Here is an 18,855-nt window from a genome sequence, read left to right on the forward strand (position 1 = left end):
ATAAAGTAGCATGTATGAAGTTTGTATAAAAAGAGAGAAAGTAACGAAGAGAATATGATTGACTAGCATCGATGCGTCATGGAATAAGGGATGTTTCTTCTGATTCGATTAGCGCGGAGCTCGCGGAAAACGTTCTCTCACGAAGGTTTCGGCGATCGCATGTAAATCTCAGGAAAGTGTGCTGGGCGTGTGCGCGAACGCGAACGCGAAGGCGGCACCGTTTAAAAGCTCGGTGTGGCCCGCCGGTGCCGGTTAATGGAGTGGTTATGGGAGAATTATTAGACGAGTGCGCGAGATTAATTGCGGTAAAGCCTCCTCGTTAAACTCGCCAGACGGATTGAAATATAGCCGTCGGTGACGATAAAATAAACCGGACGTTATTACACCGTAATTTTCGCCGGCCACAGATCGATTGTTGCTCTGCCGAAATTCTCCTCGTCCCATAATGTTAGCGTCTTTTTATCACTTTCTGCTCACGAGCCTGTCTTTCGGACTCGTGGCGGTTTCTGCACACGGCTCTCTTTCTCTCTCTTTCTCTCTCACCATGTGCGCGGCTCTGTGAAATGCAAGCGTGAGTTTATTGACGAGTTAAACACGGATACGGTGCTTGGATGACTGAATTAACGATGGGGACGGTGTTTCGTGATGCTTGCTGAACACGTCCTCCATAAAAATTTTGCAGCATCAATTACACGGTGCTAGGAACAAATAAAATTGGTGATACTATACCGATGCTCTTAAATCATGTTTCATCTACTCATTTCTGGCATAAATACAATCTCCAGTGTAATGATAAGCATACTGTGCAACTTTTTCAGAGACGTCTCAAGAAATGTGTTTTCGACGCCCAATTTTATTAAGGGGATCCTTTTAAAAAATTTGTTATTCAACAATAGACAATTTTTACAGTGTCACAAGTCACTCGCGAGAATTTTCTGCGTTCCACACAAGTCTTGTCTATTTCGTTCGTATAAATTATCAAAACTATTAATAATTATTACTGGTTACTTGATACGATCAACGAATAAATTAATACTGCTTCTAATTTTACGATAATCGTTCTTCAGCAAGTCTATAGCGTTGGTCACCGGTGACCATCACCTTCGTAATATTGTACTAAAAAAGGTCTGCAATCCAAGGCTTAAGGAGGGAATCTTCATAACGCGAATCCAAAAGACACTCTTCCTATCCCAAACCGCATCTCACAGCAACGAAAGCGATCCCAAGAACCGGTGTCTCCGGGAATCCAAGAAGAATGTCCAAGAAGAAGAAGAAGAGGCGAGGCGTCCCATTTCGGGGTACACCCGTCGCGGCAGAGTGACTTAAACATCCATTTCGCGCCTGTCCCGCGTCTTTTTATCGCGATCAAGAGAATTTCGCGGATCGTGGGAGGGCGGGAGAGCGTGTTCGCGGTTTGAAGAGGAAGAGGAAGAAGAAGAGAAGGAGTAGGAGGCGGCAAAAAAGGGCCTCGGCGGTCCGAGGGAGTCGAGGAAACGTTGGCAAACCATCCCGTTCCCTTTTCTTCCGTCCGTGAAGTCTGCTTATAGGCAGTCGGGTCCCGGGGCGACTCGTGAAGATCGTGAAGATCGAGGGAGACGGTGATACACGAAGGAGGCGCTGGCCCGTGTTGGCTCGCGGGGGCGTTCGAGCGCTTCGAAGCGCTTGCACACGTCGCGGAAAGCGGAGATAGAGCGAGAAAGACGCGCAACGCTTCGCGGATCGAAGAGGAACGGAGAAAGAGCGTCCTGTAACGCTCGGAGCGTTGCTGAGAAGAGCGTGCAGTCTCTCCTTCATCCTCCCTCTCTCTCGTTTCTCTCGCAGCATCTCCGCTTCTCTGACCATCCCTTCTCTCTCTACCTCCCTCCCTCCCTCCCTGTCCCTCCCCCGCTTCGTTTGCCTCTCACTGCAATTAGGGAATTGCCCGAGGTATCTCGCATTCATCGCAATGCAACCACGCTGACATGAACTGCCGTGGTAAAAGTGTGCAATGGGTTATTTTCATACATTGTTCGCGAAACCGTGGCTTCGGCAAATTAGCCCCGGTACGGGGCTTATCCTTGTTGTATCCTGTTTTCGGGAGCACTCCAGGCTCCACTCTCTTTCTCTCTTTCTCTTCCTTTTTTCTTTTCTCTCTTGTGGCGGTGAAAATTTCTTTCTCTCTCTTCTTATTTTTGATGGTCCAGGGACAAAGTGTCGAATGGCGAAAAATGGTCACAAAGGAAAACGTGACGTGTGAATCGGAACAACAAAGATTTTAAAACATGCTTCCCCCTTATTGAGTCTAATAAAACGATCATTTTCACTAAAGAAACTGAGATTAACAAAATCAATGAATAATAAAATTAAAATATCTATGAAGTTTAAATATCGATCTATCAATCCCGGTACCGAGGGAACAATACCAGATTCCACCGTGGATGATAAAACCCCTACGTATTGAACAAATTCTCAAAAACATAGTCGTGTTAAAATTTTAGATAAATTCTTCCCCCTTATCGAGTCTAATAGAAGGAAGCAGAGTCTGTGGATTAACGGTGGTCACTAATAACTAGACTGCGGATGTTTCTGCATTTTCCAATTTTTGTAGACTTTTAAAAAAGTGGAGTTAAATAAAATCCTATTTTTAATGGGAACAGGCTTTGTAAATCTAAAGCAAATAAAAATTATACAAAATTCTGTCAAATTCTATATTCGATACAAAATTCTACATAATTTATATTCTAGTCTTTTTAAAAAATTTTCATAAGTCATAAATGCATAAAGATCCTACTAATAACTAGACTGCGGATTTTATGCGTTCACAACAAAATTGAGTGAACCAAATTTCAAATAGTAGACTGGTTAAACAAATTTGAGACCGTCGATATATTATGATAACCTACTAAAATTGATGAAAAAAAAGAACTTCGACTTCTTCCAACTCGTGCAGAAAATTTTTATCCGCAGTCCACTAATAACCTAAACAGGCGCATGTGACCTCAATAAAAAAAGAAGATGGAAATGGTGAACTCCAGGTTCGTTCTCCTCCTCTCCCGGCATAAGTTTCTCTTTCCCTCTCCTTATTGTCGCGGGATCGAGGGAGGGACCAGGTGTCAGAGATAGCGCGAGCGACGCGTGGCGCCAGCGAGTGACATTTTAAGAGCGACGGCCGTCAAGGTGAAGCGTTTCGATTGGATCGCGACCACCGATCTCGTTAATTACGAGCTAAACGGCACGCGAGCAAAAACGCGCGATCGACGTGATCCCGGTGATTGACGTCGCGTCGCTTTGCGCTAGGCGCGCGAATGATATATCGCGACCGATTAACCCTTTCACGAGCGATGCACGTTCGCCTTGACGATTCCATAGCGACTTCCACGTTAGCCCCGGGTAATTGCGGTCGCTGAAGAAACCGTTGAAGAACAACCGTTCCCGTACGAGCGTTTTTTTCCTTGCTCGACGAGGACGTTGTTCAATCAACGTCAGTCGTCGTCGGAGCGTTCGCTAATTTTCCTCGGCTATCGAGGCTCGTGCTTCGGAACGATCGACAAATTTAATCTCTCCTTATAGCGCGCGGACTACAAAAAACGTCCCGACCGCCGTCATCAATTATTTTTTATCTGACTGGAACACGCCTCCGCCGCGCCGGTGGTTTCGCCCCGTACTCTGCTTTTCCCTCGGTTTTCTATTTCTTCGCTGATGCTCGACCTCCCTTCGCCACCCACCCTTCTCTCTCTCTCTCTCTCTCTCTCTCTCTCTCTCTCTCTCTCTCTCTCTTCAGCCCCTGTACTGGCGACTTATTCTTCGACACCCGGGGCGTCGGTGGTGAGACGCTCGCGAAAAATGGTCGCGCGTTCAGGTACTTCATTAATATTTCATTTCGTTGCCTATCGTTACCGCGGAGCCACGGTGCTCCGCTCTGCTCAGCTACGCTCTGCTCTGCTCTGCTCTGCTCTGCTCTGCTCTGCTCAGCTCGGTTCGGCCCGACTCGGCGCGGAGGCCAGCCCCAGGGCATCGTTACTCCCTCCAAGCAAGCATACAAGGCGGACGAAAAGGTGGAGAGCGAGAAAGGGCGAGGACCACGGAAAAGAAGGGAACGCAAATATAGAGCGGCGCAACGAAGAGGAGGAGGCAACCGGCGAGCCATAGTGCACTTTATTACATCGAAAGACGGAGAGACCTCCAACCCCTTGCTTCAACCACCCCTCCCTTCCCACTCCTACCCCCGGAGAAACAAGGACAAACTTTCTACGCTCGTAATCGGAATCCTTGTTACAACCTCCTGTAAAATGACGAACCCACCCCTTCAACGTCGCGTGTACAGCGACGCCGAGTCTTTCCGCTTGATCCTTCTAACCGCCTCGTAGGCAGGTGTGATGTCTATCGCGCGATTGTCATAGAAATCTGCTAACAAATAATTTGTTGACAGGTTGTGGAACGATTCGTTGGTTCGGATTTCTTGATATACATATGTATTTGGTTGTAACATATGAACTGTCCGATTTTAGGATTAATTTAAAATGAACACGACAGTTGTAATAAATATTTTTAATCAAAATAACAACCATTCGCGCATTTTATGCCATGTTTTGGTTCTACGAGTTTGTAATAGATTGAAATTTTCTATGTCCCCTGCTGTTGCGGTGCTACCATCTTTGGAAAGCGATATATGAGGTTAGGACGCTCAAACAATGCCACTGAAGAAGGATCTGACAAAGAAAAGTCTACAATATGTCAAAAAATTTCAAGATTTCGTAATAAAACACAATTTAAAATACTGATAAACCGAAATCGGACATTCGACATGGTCACAAGCTAAAAGTGATAGACGAGCAGTGGAGGAACCATGAATGAGTGATGGAGGGACCATGAATGAGCGAATTGTAGCGACTCCCATTGCATAACGTGTTATCAAGTTTGTGACTACTCAAGCCCGAAAATCTATTGAAATCTTTGTATATATTACGCCAACAGGTTAGGAGTGGAATGTTGTGAAGGATTCAAATGTTTATTTAGCGTATACCGTTTGCTAGTAGATGGCAATACGTTCAAATGCGTCAAGACAAGCGTCACAAGAAACTATTTTAAAGACAACGAAAATTTCAAGAACTACATTGGACTATTCTTGAGCATCCCCTTTACTGTCCAAGTGTGTCACCTTGCAATCATCTCTAGTTTGGACCACTCGAGCAGACATTGGAAGGAGGACATCGTTCCAATAGTGACGAAGGGGTGGAGCATCCAACCCTCCATTATCTATGACACCAGAATTAAAAAATGACCAGTTCGGTGGCAGAAGTGTATAGATTGTAGTAGAAACGCGCGTTTCCCAAAACAAACATCGGTCCTATTCTCGAGGGAGCTTCACCGCGAAGAAGGACGACGAAGAGAGTACGCAAGAGCAAGAAAAAAGAGAGTACCGAGAGGGTAGTGGTAGTGTAGAAGGGGGTTAGAACGGGCGACGGGGAACGGGGAGTAAAGAGCGTGGAAAGGCGAGAGCAGAAGAAGAGCCAGAAGAGGAGCAGGGTCCGTCGTGAAGTCGCCGGGGGGCTCACGGAGCGTATTGTCTCGCTGGATGTCCTTAGGGCACACGGTGGATCTGCTCCCCCGTGCCCTCGCCCTTCTTCCTTTCCCTGAAGGGAGCCGGGGGGCTGCGGGGGTGCAGAGGACGCTCACGAAGCTCGCCGCTATCTCCTCTCGTTTCCGTGCCCGCAGCAGAACGACCGTTGCTCTGCCTCGCTTCGTGGTGGGGTACACCTCCGCGTCTGCCCCCGGGGCCAACCTCTGCACAACGACGGGCTCCGAGGGGCGGTCGGGGCCAGGGGAACAACTGGGGTAGGGGACGAGGGGGGCGGCCGCCTTCTTCTTCTACGCTGCATGATTCCGCGCCTCCGCCCCCGGGCTAACCGAAACGGCTCTTACGTGTGTATATGTAAGTACACGTACCAGCGCACTGGCATCTGCCTGCATCGCCCCCGGCAAGGTGTGCCTCTTCTTCATCATCCTCCTTCTCTTCTCCTCCTTCTCTTCTTCCTTTCTTCGTCATCGCTCCGACGTCGTGTTACTCTTTTTCGTTCTCTTCTTCTTGATCGCTGCCCGGCACTTCCACCCTGTCGATTCATCCGTTTGCCGGACTGTCAGGATTTTACTGGATCCTATGTGACTCGGTTCGGAGTTATTGAAATTGGGATATCGTGTGATTGAGGAAATAGGGTTTAATTGACACCTCCCAAGTTGATTCTTTAGGGACTGGGATTAATGGAGGATCATCGGTCCCCTTGTTGATATTGTTTTTGACTATGTGGCATTCCGAGTGTCTCAGGCCTGTGAGACGGAACTGCTCGACTTAGATTTAACTCTTCGGGGTTGCTGCCCGATTGCTAGACTTTTGAATATTTTTCATAACTATATAATTTTTATCTGATCTTGTATAATTGCATCTGTTGCGGATTCAACATTCCAATTTTCCAGAAGAGAAAGAAGATCGATATGTATTTTGTGCCTATGTATTCTCTGATGGCTGAACATTCACAACAACAAAATACGATTCTACTTCCGTTTGAAAAACATTAATTACATGAGTGTGACTCGATGTTGTAGGGCAAGGGGTTAAAGTATAGGTTGGTCCATCTAGTTTCCACTTCTGGGAACCGCGTGCAGGTCAGACGTCAGCAGCAGGAATCGTGGGGCGGCTACTCAGGAATCCGAATCCCCTGCGAGTGTGCGTCAATAGAACGGTTAGGTTCCTCGATCAGGTTCGCGGCGGATTGTTTGTCATCTTTTTGTCGAGGGTCCCGATTGTGTTAAGAGGCCCGGATTCGTTTATTTAGTCAGGTTTCGGACGATCCGGGTGTCGCGTCTCGAGCGTTGGCGTGTCTCTATATTTAGTGTCACATGTTCGGCGTGTATCGCCCGGGGCAAGGTGTCCCGACTCGTTGCTTCTTTATTCCCTGGTTCGGTCACGGTTGATGCGGACCGGAGATTCATTCTAACGACACGCGGAGGCCCGCTCTTCCACGGCGATGTTATTCATTCGCACGCCAACAGTTTATAACATTAATTCGCATCGATGAATGCGTCACTGTCTCTCCGGTTTCTTACCACGAGGCTCGGATAGCCGACGATAGCAGGCCCCCCAGGGCTTCTCCCCGCATTTTTTCTACCGTTCACGATTCTGCGAGTGACCCTCCAGGGTTAACCAACACCGGTACCTTGCACACCTGTGCGTGTGCGCGAGCATTCATGCACCGCCGAGCGTCCTGGCTGCAGCGCCTCCGGCTACGCGTGCCCCTTACATCTATTTCTTATATCTTCCTGCTTCTCTTTAGTTTCTTGCGTCCTTCCTGCATTTTTCTCCTTGATTCTACATTGTACGTGGACCAACTGCAGATTAGGTTTCGGAATGCTTCCAATCGTTCTTTTTCTTGCGCATGTGCGTGGTTTCGTGTTCTTTCACACTGTGCTCGAATCGGGTTCTACATTTCAACTTCGTATGTAAGTCTGAAATTGTTCCGACGAAATTAGGACACTTTTTGTGTTTATTTCAGTACCAGCTCTTCTCTAAGTTCTGTATTAACATTGTTTATTTATAAAGGTTGCGTTAACGTCGCGTAAAAACGATTGTCATGAAAGTAGTGGCACTGTGTATCAAGCTACACGTTCTGAAATTAACTAAATTACAGTATGAGGTGCAAACTTCCTAACCAAATAACTAATGATAATTATTAGTAACCTTGAACGCGTTTATACGAATGAAACGGGCAAGGTGTTTAATGGATCTGTTATAAGTATATTCATATTAATATAGAAATATTTTAACAGGCTTGAGTTTACATACATTTTATATTATATTGTTTTCATATTGCCTTATATTAACACTCCAGGGATTAATGTGCCCCTTTAAAAAAGGCTAATATAGTGCTTTATACGGAAGAGAAAAACCAGTAAAAAAGAGGTGTAAATATAAAAGAATTATGGTTGCCATATTATCTTTGTCAGATACTGATTCGTACTGAAAAAAACAGTTTGAAATGATGTCTGTAAAATGGATCATTGCTGCCATCATTTCCAGTAGATACATAAAATTTAATGACCAGATGGAGAGCTGATCGAACATCGAAGTGTAATTGAGTGACGCGCATTGTATCACCGATGATACCCCCTTTGGCAAGACAACAGAAATCATACTGTATCACTTGGAGTGAGCGTTGCATCATCGACTGCATTATCAGAGAAATGTGCAGGCAGTATCACGATAACATTCCTTAGAGCAGAATTGTGTTAACTTAATTAATCCGTAATTCAATCATGTAATTTGATTACATTGTAGTTCAATTACGTTGTCGTAGCATTTCTATAAATAACGTGAATTTCTAAATAACATCAATATTCATCTCTGATAATGATTATTCCAGACCAATTAATATTTCTTAATTCGCAATTCAACTACTCATTGTAATCGTATTTCACTTACAATTACGAATAACATTGCAATAGCATGAATGGCATCGAGTAACATGAACAAAAATTTCAATTATGAATCACAGTGTGATTCAAATTAATTTAATCGAACTACAGTTTTCTTTGGAACGAACCCGATCTTCTATTAGATGGTCCTCCATATGTTATTCTCATATTTTGTTTTATATTATAACATAATTATATTATATATATTATATTATATAATATTATCTGTTAATTATAGTAATCATAAGTCTGGCCATTAATGATTTCGCAGATAATGCGACCACGTCGCCAGAGAAGACTAGACCATTAATAATTTATTAATAAATAGACTGCGCGGAGAGAGAGAGAGAGAGAGAGAGAGAGAGAGAGAGAGAGAGAGAGAGAGAGAGAGATCTGTATGCAAAATAAAAAATGTTCGCATTGATTGCAAGACATCGGAGTGAAATAAAAATTTCTTTCGTCTTTCAATTATCTGATTAAGCTGAAACCAATACGCTGATGCCTTTAAATCTTTTTAATATGTTCACTGCTTTAAATTGTGCTTACCCGTTTTTGTCATAAATGTATGGAATAATTCAATTGTAATTCCGCAGAGCTCTGCCTGCAGATATATCTGATTCCAGTCGCACCTCAATTCTAAACAACGATAAATCGTGGACTTCGTCAGGATACGGCAATAAATAACGAACAGTTGAGAGCACACATATTTTATTATAAATACTTTTTCTCCTGGTAACGGTCTACACGCACACACGCACACTGTTTCTATACGTAAGCTCTAAACAAATCATAGGAAGCCATGGTCAGTAAGGATTCGCGGGAAAGCTCGCTAATAACCTGTTCGCACGTTTGCGCTATTTATCGTCGAGTCTTGTGTCAGCGATGGGTTCTTGTACCTCGGCAATTATACAGCGGCGCAATCGATTTTTCATTAGCTACACACGCACGATCACATGATTGTACCGTTGCAATTGTAAAACTAATTGAGCCACGTTTCTACGTTTGCTACCGATGGGTGCATCATAACTTTGTTGCACGCGGCACGGGAAACGAACATATTGCAGCCTGTACAGCAAGTAATCCGTTAGGTTATGTCAACGTGCGAACCGGATTGCTTCTAATTGATATCGTTTCCTTAGACTAATACGCAGCAAACTTGATCGGCTGGACAGTCGACGGTGGAGCGTTGGAGAGCAACATTGCATTTGTCCATGCACTCACCTCCGTGATGGCGACAGTGGGTTCTGTACTCTTTTCTCACTGCAAATAACAATTATGCAAATTTAATCGGTCCCTAGACGCAACATAACTAAAAAAAGATAGAAAATGCTGAGGAATTGGAATGCTATGAATTAGGGCTGGTGATTTCAGTTGAACCTTTGAGGTACTGAAGTACTCGAGAATCCAGGAGGTACCGATGCATACAAAAATTATCCGGATATCTCAAGTAATATCTGAGACATGAAATATTTGAAACCGCCGATATGCAATAAATTAAAATATGAAAAAAGAACCTTACAGTACAATGTAAGAAATAAAGTATAAACAATTGTGACGAAAAACAATCTGCAATTGAAACAATTAAAATAATACTATCATGTATTGTGGAAAATGTTCCACTTCTATTGTCTGACATTTACAAAATATGTGAACGACGGACTTTACATTAATAAACTATGGCATAAGTAAACATGACACTGAACAATCTGCACCTCCAATAGAACAGCAAAACCAAGTGAGAAGCAAAACATGGACAAGAGAGAACACAGTTTAATTTCGTCTGAATAAATACTGCGTATAAATGGCGAGAATGTTCAGTCGTCAAGTCACGATAGAAGAAGTTGGAACGATGTTGAAGAGTCGTCGAAGAAATCGGCAGTCTGACAGCGACGCCAGAGCGACATAAGCCGTGAAAGTGTGGACAGGTGACGCACGCGTTAACTCGACAGCCGTTCGTTCGAAATTCACGCCGCGCAAGAGTGAATCTGTGTGGTTGATTTCGCACAGTAGAAATTACGGTGTTGCGTGTGTGCCGTACGGGCAGACGTGAAATTGCTGTGTACAATGATAATGCGTGATTACGTTATCGTTACCGTCTCATAATTGCCATCACTCTTGTGTACTTTGTGTCGTGACGTGAATCAACGAAAGCGTGACGTATCAATGAAAGTGGCCAGTCGATAGAAGCGCCGGTGTCAACAACCAGAAAGAAATACTGTGGAAACATACTCTTGCGATCGATATCTACAACTAATTATCGATCTACATGTTTACGATCGACCACAAAATTTCACATTGATCCGCGGAAAATGATATTCTTACGTATCGCTCGTGCACAAGAAAAACGTCACAACTCAAAATTTTTGAAGTTTCGCTTGATTCAATTTTTATGTTAATATATACTTATAAAGCTGACTCTATAGATAGCTCTATTAGGTTCTATTTGTACAATTTGTATTTTTAAATTTGTGACGTTTTTCTTGTGCATTATAGCGATATATAAAAGTGGAATTTGGGATTGGAGAAAGGAAATTTGCTAGGTTCTATTGAATCCATAACTGGACTTACATATGCTGCAACAGACGTCACTCGATGCAGGACAAGCGTCATCACCGCGGATAGATTCCTCACATTTGTCAAATTCGACGCAGTTCTCCTCGGGGCATATACTGTTCCCAGCTGCGTACTCTGAAAGTAGACATTTAATGTGCATAATATTTCAAAGGTCCATCTTTTCTCTCTATATTCAGTTCTTCTTGTTTAAAAATGTCACGTTCTGAACCCTTAACTGGTATACTGAAGCGTTTCAATAGCCCAACTAAATTTCTGTACAGTAACTTAAATTTGTTTTAATTTTAATTTTAATTAAACATCATTGAATAACAATGAAACATTGGATCAATTTCTCAATTGAAGTACCAAATGAAAATTGTCTGCATCTGTTGTAATGACCAGGAGCGACATAATAAATGATTTCTTTCTTTGAAAATTGTAATCGGTGAAAAATAATGCAGCTACACTCCTTCATTTAAATTTAACTGTTTCAAGCTTCAGCTGCTGATTAACTGAAACCTATTAAAAATTGTTGTTTTGGCCGAAAATCCGCAGAACAGATATTATTATTGGCTGAATGGAATGTATAAATTATGCAACGCGTTTCAGAGCTTTCGCGAAGCGTTCAACGCTCACTCTCGGTTTGTTTTGTTTCGATATATCGCAAACTGGTTTCCCAAACTGCTTTTATTTCCCATGAATATCAGCGGCGTCGCTTCCCCGCCTTGTCAGCCGCGTTTCCAATACTCGAGTGTAACAGGATCGAGTCAAAAAGACGTCTCTGGATTTTCCGCGATCGACGTAAAAGTTTCGAGGGAGTATCAGTACGGGGTACCATCGAACCGGTTCAGTTCGGACCAAAAAGGTAAGAGTCGGGAGGCGGGATCGCTCAGGCGCATATTTTAATTTACTATGATGCTCCTGTATAGCGGTAAAGAAAGCCATTCAGTGTTCGAGCGATCAAAGGGGAAACCCGTAGCTATTTTCGACGTTGCATGTTGCTCCGCCGTGAAATCCGTAATCGAAGCTAAACACTGAACAACAAAGATTACGGTGTAACGGATGGAAATAGATCAAGGGTGAAATTCACGATAAAACGGGATCGCCGATTTTTCATCGTTAATCCACTGCCGCGCAATAATATCCCATCAATCGTGAACGATAAAAGCTTCCGTGAAAAGGTTGTACACGGATATAATCGAACTTAGACACATAGACAGGGAAATACATTAAAACAGATACTAGTGTAAGAAAGAAATGCCTTCTTGATTTTGTGAATATTTCAATGAAATAGGACATCGTCGTATAGATACTGTACCAATTGTAATAATTAGACTGCGGATTTTTAAACAAAATAAAAATTGTTCAAGTCAACTGTAAGAAACAGTGTAAAGACGAGATTGTATATCAATATTGCTAAATTCTTCACACAGCGGCGTATCTGCTGCCCTGAGCAATGTAAAACAATTTCAATAAACAAATTAAGAAGAAATAAATTATACAAAAATACTTGAGTTAATTTGGGTTAATTGGACAGGCTCCCAAAGGTCGTTTAATAACCATAGTAGTTGAAGAAGCGACATAAAACAATCAAACAAACAAAAAAAGGCCCCCCAAACAGTGTTAGCACAGGGCCCCAAAATTAACGGTCTGCTGCTGCCTTAAGAGGATTAACGATTTATTCGTGGTTATGGTCATGGTCATGGTTTGATTATTTCTCCACGCTCGTCGATCGTCTTTTGTGAATCGCACCACGTTGAGCCCGCAAACGGACGATACCGTTGATCGTACGATTCGCGGTTGACAAATTCGCAACTAACGGACACTCACGCACGTTCACAAGTATTTTCACAACGGGCGAAACTCACGCTAGTGGGTATTCTCGCTTTTACCCTACACTAGTCTGAAATCGTAGCACATACATTTCTAATCAATTCAATATTCAATCATAAAACAATAGATTAGGCTACTTTGAACTTGCAAATATTTGTTATATGTGGACACGTCTGAAGATTGTGCAGATTGTGAAAGGGGAATGGCAAATAAGGTACAATGCAGTAAGACTTTTCTAATTAATTAGACAACGTTTAAACATAATGTACGGGGAATATAAGATAATTTGAATTTTCAGATAATTCCGAAGAACACAAACCGTGAGTGACTATAGTAATATAATTATTAGACTGCGGGTCTTTATGCAAAATAAAAATGGTTTGCATATGTTGCAAGACACAGGAGCCAAATAGAAACATCATACATTTTAAAATTATTTTATTAAGCCGAGACTGATACACTGATGTGCTTAAATCTTTTTAATACGTCCACTGCTTTATATTGTAAGTATCACTCTAACTTTGAAATCACTTAACATTCTTTTTTGCTAAAATTCTTATTTTAACAAGCTACTAGAATTTGTAAATTGTAAAACATATTTAATCTTTTTTCAATTTTACAAAATCATTCAAAGAAACAATCTTATTCTACATATTAAGACAATTCAGTTAGAAGTTCATATAACGCGACAAGTACATATCTTTAAATGTAAAAAGAAATAATAAGGAAAATGTGATATATAGTTGAGTAAAAGCAACATTATCCAGTCATTATAGGAGAAATATATAAAAATGCAATTTGACCTTGAAAGGGTCAGACGCACGGTCCGATCATAGGAAGTTAAAGAAAGGGAAGTTAGGAGAAAGTGAGGTCACACTAGAAGCAGGATAGAGGAAGCGGAAGAAAATAGAAATAATTTTGTTCGATCGACAACACATATCAATAGTAATTAATTATGCTCACCGGTGGAGTGCAGAAGGGTGGCCACGAGGGCGACAAGAGCAACCGGCAGACAGAGCTTCATGGTTCCACTGACTCTTTGACAGTCGACGATTCAATGGTCTCACTTTCCCGGGCCTGGCATTATATAAACGTAAGCGTCCAGTGTTACGCGACACACACACACACACACACACCCACGCACGTGGGCCACTTGTACACATGCGACGTTCTTCCGTTGTCGTGCATTTCATTATCTCTGGCCGGCGATGTGCGAACACGCTGTTGATTCTATCTTTAACCCTCCTGATCATAACCGAAAAATTTCACACTGTTTCATGACCGGGGTACCCATCCACCAATTACCATCATTTAAAATCCAGACTTCAACTTTCTCTTCTTATCGGAAAGAACTGCATTTTGCGTACTTTAAACCACTTTTTATCGCACGAACCAAATTAATATCTATGAAGTTTTTCTAATTTTTTATCGTGCTTAAACACGAGAACTACCGGATGAGTCAAAATGGCTTGCTCCTGATTTGTTTTGTTAGAAATACTAAAACTATAAATATGTTTTCCTGAGAAATTTTTTTAGTGAACTTCTCTATTGAAGTACATATTTAAATAAAACTGGTATGAAATCTAAATAAATGCAATTTTGTCATTATTATAAGGCAATGTATGCCAATTGCGTTTAGTGCTCGGTAGTTCTAGTGTTAATATAAAATGCCGGCATTTTGTAGGTAATTAAGTTTTGATCTTTTTCGTTCGGACCATAACTGCATGTGTGCAGTGATTAATAAACAAATTTATTTCTCAGTTTCTGATCAGTAGAATGACCGGAAAATCTATACAAATCTGTATAAAAAATAGATACAGTGCGATTGAAAAATCGCATATGTACTTTAAATACCATTGAATATGCGTGCAAAATCTCAGTTCAAAAGGTGCAACAGATTTTCTGGAAAAATTCGTCGACAATCGGAATATCCACTTAAGCGGTTTTAATTGATCCCTCCGGTGATTCCCGGAGTGAAGCGTCCGTACTTCCCCCTCGGGTAAACAATCGTGACGCGAATCGCTTGTTGAACGTGTTTACGCATAGATTAATATTTTATCGCCGACACTTGTGTAGTACCGATGTATTTTTCAAAATTTTCCTCGATACCGTGCTGATCTCATGCGATGGAGGTTTCCGAAGACTCTGGTGACCGCGCAGTAGCCATTTTTATGATTTATGAGAAAGACTTTGGTCAGCATTGTACTTTTTGGGAGGGGTTTGAAGTCTTCTAGATATTTGCACGTTTGTGTATAATTGATTTGTAGGTTTGTATATTCTAACTGTTATTTTCATCCATTTTTGTTTTAACTTTTAATTCGTTCAATTCTGTCTTATATTTAAAAAAAAATGTTCAGCATGTAAAATAGAAAGTAGGTGAGGACTTAAGTAGAATGAGATAGAATAAGAATGAATTAGAACGAGAGTTAATCATAATCGATGTGTTATGAAATTACAGGAAGTGCTAGAAATTAGTAATGGCCGTAAAAAGCATGGGAAAGAATGCAATGATAAATTTACAAATTAATTATTATTACTGTGGATTTACGAACGATCTATTTAAAGTGACAATAAATAAATTGACCAGTTCACATTTAATTATGCAATTACTACAATTCCACTGTTTAACCAAAATTATTTATGCACACATTTAGAAGTTCCTCGTGAAATAATGCTCTTACGATTGTGGCTTTCTTTCAACAACAATTTAATGTTTCAACATCGAACCATTTGCTTTTATCAGCAAGTACAACTTCAGCAGGTAACACTTTTTCTCCAGTACGTGCTTCAGCCTCCGTTGCTGAGAGGGCGCGCCGCTTTTGGTTCTCCATCAAACAGTCGATAAAAGCACACACACACGAAGCAAATGCATTCATTCGTCTTTATCGAAATATATTTTTCCATTAGTGTAATGAATGCAACGAACTCGTATATTTCAATTTCAATATTTCATTTGCAGTTGGCCTCTCTACGATGAAATTTCATATCTCAGTGAAAACGTTTCATTTCCCTGAAACGGGCATTTACTTCATGCAAATACAAACGTGAATATTGCCCCGTAATGAATTTCGTAAAATATTATTTGGATATATCTTACCTGAATTTCATTAATTTACAAAATTCGTTTGTAAAATGAAGCGCAAACGCCTATCGACCTTTCGCGTTAAAAATAAGTGAAAAATCAGAATTGCGTTAACTCGATATGATTTTCACATAAATGGATACTTTTAGTAAGATCACGCTTAAAATTCTTGCTGGGAAGATCGGAGTCATCAAGGACTCCAGATCAGGAGCCGGGGCTCGACCGTTCTTTATTCATACCGGCTATGAAATAATCATCAATTTTCCGAGCGCGTCTCTATGATCGAGCCAGGATTCATATACTTCGCAATGGGAAAGATTAATGAACCTCGTCTGGACGCGAAGCAATGTTATCCGAATTGTGTCGATAAAAGGTTTACCGGTGATTTATGAGCGGCCTGCGGTTTAATGGAACTACCTCGAGGAGTTGGTCATGCCTGGCTATGGAACGATTGTTCTGGCGAACCTTTTAAGATAACGAGACTGTAAGAACCGAAGAAGCACGAAACTTTGCTTTAAGGACACCACTTTGCAGACGCCAAGCTGCCACTTCCGTATCGTTCTACGTTCTGATACGCGTTTAAGTGACTTTGGCCATCCCGAGGATTCGATTTAGCCACTAATGGTACCTACAGTAGCATTCTTTATACTTGTAGCCTTTTTCTTCAATTGGAACTTCAATTTTTTGAAAATTAATTTGTGAATTCTTGAATGCCTCAATATGTGAGAGGCAAAGAGTTCCTCACTTGTTCTAGGCGAGAAAGTAATCGATTCTAATCGAAATAGAAGTGTACGCTTGTGTTGTTCTACGTGCATCGTATGATTAGATTGCGGATTTTTATCCAAAATATAAATCGTCTGCATCGATTCTAATAATTCTAATATGTTGAGCACTTTGTTATACATGCAGAAAATGTTCAAAGCTTAATGAATCTTACCTTGAATTCTGCCTTGAGCAATTATCTTGATGTCCTTTATGCGAGAAAATCTACATAAAACAAACTGTGAATATTTATGCACATTACTAGAATAAATAATATTTTTATTCATTAAAAGGCAGACTTTGTGCCTACTATACAGGATGGTCCACCTAAATGTAGCCACCTAAATATCTCCTTAATTTTTGATGACATAACGAATGTTGTTAATGCCATGTAAATGGTATCACAAGGTGTGGATGCTTTGCAAATGTTATTCTGTTCTCTAGGTCTTTTTTTCCGGAGTTTCCAAGGTGATGTTTTTCTTGTGAATGTATATTTCTTTTCCTTGCATGTTCTAGTTGACAGTAAAACTAAAATTCAGATCAGATACGATATTCATTTCCATCGATATCACTGACATCAGTAGCGACAAGTGACAACCTGCGGATATGTAAGTCTGAAGTCTTAAGTCTGAAAGCTTAGTCGCTAATATTAAATTTGTAAGCCATCTGTCAGTTATCCTTAAGTGTTCAAAATGATGTCCTTCCACAGATATGCATTGTCTGAAACGATCGATGACAGATTTCTTGTAATTTGATCTTTCAATGAAAGTCAGAGTTCACTTCAAGGTTATGTTAATAATATCTCTGAATGCGTTTTAATGTCGAGTAGAAAAAATATTTCGACGATCTTGAAAACTCCGGAAAAGAAGACTGAGAAAAATATAAAATTTACAAAGCATTCACCTTGTCATACTATTTACATCGCATTAAAAACATTTGTTATGTCATCGCAACTATAGGAGATGTTTAGGTGGTTACATTATGTGGACCATCCTGTATATAGTATATATATATCTTTAATTTTACATAGATATTCACATTTGAATTGATACAACAATTGTAATTTCCTATTTGAAAAAAGGAAAAGTTTGACTGGAACAGGCGGGAGAATAGAAAAATAGAATGCATTCTCTCATTTTCTTTGTGATTGATTGTACTCGCGCGATCTTTATCCTTTCTCAATGGGTAAATATGTTTTGCTAAGATAAATATACGTATCATTCCTGAGAAAAGAGTTTTAGTGAATTTTTATCTGTATTGGCCTTGTTGCTTTATGATATTACTCATGCCAATCCAAGGGGAAATTTCCAGAAACTTTTCTTTCATTTTTTGCCGACGTTTGGCAAACAAATTTCGTGGAAGATCAGCAGTTCTTTGCCTTTCACGATGATTCATTTGTTTAGAATTAGTCGCACGTTTACGTTTGAAATAAAAAAAAATTGCAAGATAGTGCAGTATTTTCGTTACATCGTATAGCCTTTTCGTCTCGCACTCGCGTATCTCTAACAAACAGCAAATCAATTAATTTTAATATCGAGCGATTAAGTAATGAAAGTTTCGTGACATCTTATACGATGATCAGTGTACTTCACATTATCTTGTTGACTCGGTAAATGCTCTCATCAGAAATCAAGATACTTGAAACAAGTATCGACGTGTTATCGTACACTCATCAGGTTGTTCAGTTTCTCGAATGTTCTTGCGTTTTTTAATGACAAACATCATGATGTTAATTAACCCTTTGCACTTGGAGCTATTTCAACTCGAAAATTAAACATTTCTTCCGACCTAGAATAAAATGATTTTTTCATTTTATACTTAGTGTATTAAGTATAACATTTTGTACTATTCTGTAGTATTATATTAATTGATTAGTAGACTGCGGATTTTATTCATTTATGACAAAAATACGTAGAATTTAAAGCAGTGAACGTGTAAAAAATATTTAAGGACATGAAGGTATTAGTTTCAGCTTAATAAGATAATTGAAAGAAGAATACAATTTGGATCTTGTGTCCTGCAATCAATGCTAACATTTTTTTATTTTACACAAAGGTCCGCAGTCTATTGATTAGATACCAGCATATGTAATAATGTAAACAATATTTTGAATAATGGTATAGCAATTTTTAGTGGTGGCTCTGAGTCACAACTCGAGTGCTAAGGGTTAATAAAATGGT

The 18,855-nt window shown here is 40.6% G+C and overlaps 1 protein-coding gene across 1 annotated transcript; it reads right to left on the reverse strand.

Annotated features, from left to right (window-relative positions):
• Positions 1 to 9,136: 9,136 nt before the first annotated feature.
• On the reverse strand, positions 9,137 to 13,935 carry LOC143211886 (uncharacterized). The gene is made up of 3 exons (XM_076429984.1): positions 13,795 to 13,935; positions 11,014 to 11,133; positions 9,137 to 9,705 (listed from the first exon to the last, which is right to left on the reverse strand). The coding sequence occupies exons 1-3, from the start codon at positions 13,853 to 13,855 to the stop codon at positions 9,581 to 9,583; spliced, it is 306 nt and encodes a 101-aa protein (XP_076286099.1). The 5' UTR covers positions 13,856 to 13,935; the 3' UTR covers positions 9,137 to 9,580.
• Between the last annotated feature and the right edge of the window lie 4,920 nt (positions 13,936 to 18,855).

This window comes from Lasioglossum baleicum, chromosome 9 (genome assembly GCF_051020765.1).
Source record: "Lasioglossum baleicum chromosome 9, iyLasBale1, whole genome shotgun sequence".
NCBI lineage: Eukaryota > Metazoa > Arthropoda > Insecta > Hymenoptera > Halictidae > Lasioglossum > Lasioglossum baleicum.